A 1,929-nucleotide genomic window follows, 5' to 3' on the forward strand; every position below is an offset into this window, starting at 1 on the left:
GGCAGCACTATCTTGACATGCAGAAAATCGTGGTACCATATCAGGGATGTTTACAACGGAAAGATGAAATACCTGAAGGTTGTCGTAGTGTGAATGAGGACAATATTGCTTAGAGCTCCCTTTTCTTCCCTATAATTACAACTGAAAAATGAGGTACTCTATGGCTGCCATACTTTAGATAAGACTTTTTAAAATTTTACATATATCAGAATTTGCGTCTACTGTCATACATCTCACATGGCACTTTCCATGATTGTTTTTCATAAGGTCACACAGTAATAACATGAAGGTCATTCCAAGGAAATACGGAGAAAATAGCTGATAATATTTTCCTCATTGGCGTCAAAACTGTTTCGAAAAAAAAGTTGGCAACTCCAACCGCTTTACGAAGGACGAAGGAGGTAGGTATAAATACTCGGACGATTCCTGCAGTGCCATGACTCTTCTTGCAAGACGACACAGCAACCGATCATGAGAGCTCAGCGACCAGTGGTAAGGATGGTTTGTGTGTGTATAAATGCATACATAATTTTTTAGATATTCCGAAAACGCATATTCGATAAGAAATGGTAATCAATGGTTAATAATTTTCAGGTGATATTGGCTGCCATGATGGCCGTGATGTCCGTGGCAGCGGCTGGTGGTGGAGGCAGATATGGTAGCAGTGGAGGAGGTGGATTTGGCGGAGGACATGCAGGTGGTGGATTCGGAGTTGGTGGTTTTGGTGGAGGAAACGTCGGTGGCTTTGGCGGGGGACACGGCAGCGGTTTTGGAGGTAGCAGCTCCGGAGGCTACGGCGGAAGCAGCGGAGGCGGAAGTGTATCCGCAGGAGTCTTGGTTGGCAGCGGGTCCCTTCCGAGCGGCGGCGGAGGCGGATACGGAGGCGCAAGCGGAGGCGGCCTCGGAGGTGGAAGTGGGAGCGGTTTCGGAGGCAGCTTCGGAGGCGGACATGGAGGCAGCTTCGGCGGTGGAAATGGAGGCGGTTTTGGTGGCGGAAGTGGAAGCAGCGGCTACGGGAAATAAACTGATTACATAGATTAAAGGCATATACTTTTAACCCATGAATTACCATCACATCATTACATAAATCAAAATCTTTTGACCTTTTAACCCTTGAATTGCCATCACCACAGTGGAAAAGAAGAAAAGCCTCAAGTGAGTGTTACACAGAATTCAGAATACCTCCAGCTGTAAAAGATCGTCAAGATTTAAATTGCACTATTGGGATCCAGTGCTGCATATTATATATAAAGCGCCACTGTGAAATCAATATGTACATAACGTCCTGCACTTAAAATAACAACATACGCAGAAATAAGTTCGGATTAAAATCGACTAAAACTAATCGTTCTATCTAGAAGTAACTTTGATAGAATTGAAAGCTAGTTTCCTAGAAAAAAGAAAAGAACACGCAAGTAGATTTGTAAAAAAATTAAACACGAAAAATGGACACCGAATACCAAATTACTGACAAGACTCGTGAATTCATAAGCGAGCTTTACAGTGCAAATTCATGCAGTGAACACATGAAACCATGCGCACATGGAAAACTCTTAACATAGATATATATACATTATAAAACCAAACTATGCCATATATTAATACATTTTATTATAAACTAAAGCCCCTAAAACAACGTTTAAAATTATCTGGCACATCAAAATCTTAGGTAATTATGTAAATCAAATTCAATGTGATAATAAAATTTCTTGCTTCTCAACACTTTTCTTTAGACTTTTCGATATACATATCTAAATCGTGATACCTTAGAAACACTGGAGTATAAAGGTACTTATCCTCAAATTGGGTTTTTGCTCAATTAATATAAAACGTGATTTTTGGTATAACACTAGGAACACTGGGCACAGATTTTCAGATTTGATATTCCATTCACAATAGTAATGTTATGTTAATTGTTAAGCAAGAAAA

The 1,929-nt window shown here is 40.5% G+C and overlaps 1 protein-coding gene across 1 annotated transcript; it reads left to right on the plus strand.

The window, feature by feature from the left end:
- The first annotated feature begins 471 nt into the window (after positions 1–471).
- LOC119588262 (glycine-rich cell wall structural protein-like) lies at positions 472–1,023 on the plus strand. The gene is made up of 2 exons (XM_037936958.1): positions 472–492; positions 595–1,023. Exons 1-2 carry the CDS (start codon positions 472–474, stop codon positions 1,021–1,023), a joined length of 450 nt encoding a protein of 149 aa, XP_037792886.1.
- Positions 1,024–1,929: the final 906 nt, after the last annotated feature.

The sequence above is a fragment of the Penaeus monodon genome, chromosome 23 (genome assembly GCF_015228065.2).
Source record: "Penaeus monodon isolate SGIC_2016 chromosome 23, NSTDA_Pmon_1, whole genome shotgun sequence".
Taxonomy (NCBI): Eukaryota; Metazoa; Arthropoda; class Malacostraca; order Decapoda; family Penaeidae; genus Penaeus; species Penaeus monodon.

What these genes read in the sequence shown, in the direction of transcription:
- LOC119588262 (XM_037936958.1), top strand. Translation starts at nt 472, where the DNA reads ATGAGAGCTCAGCGACCAGTG. An exon ending in TGAGAGCTCAGCGACCAGTG is followed by an intron (nt 493 to 594) that starts GTAAGGATGGTT and finishes AATAATTTTCAG; the next exon opens with GTGATATTGGCTGCCATGAT.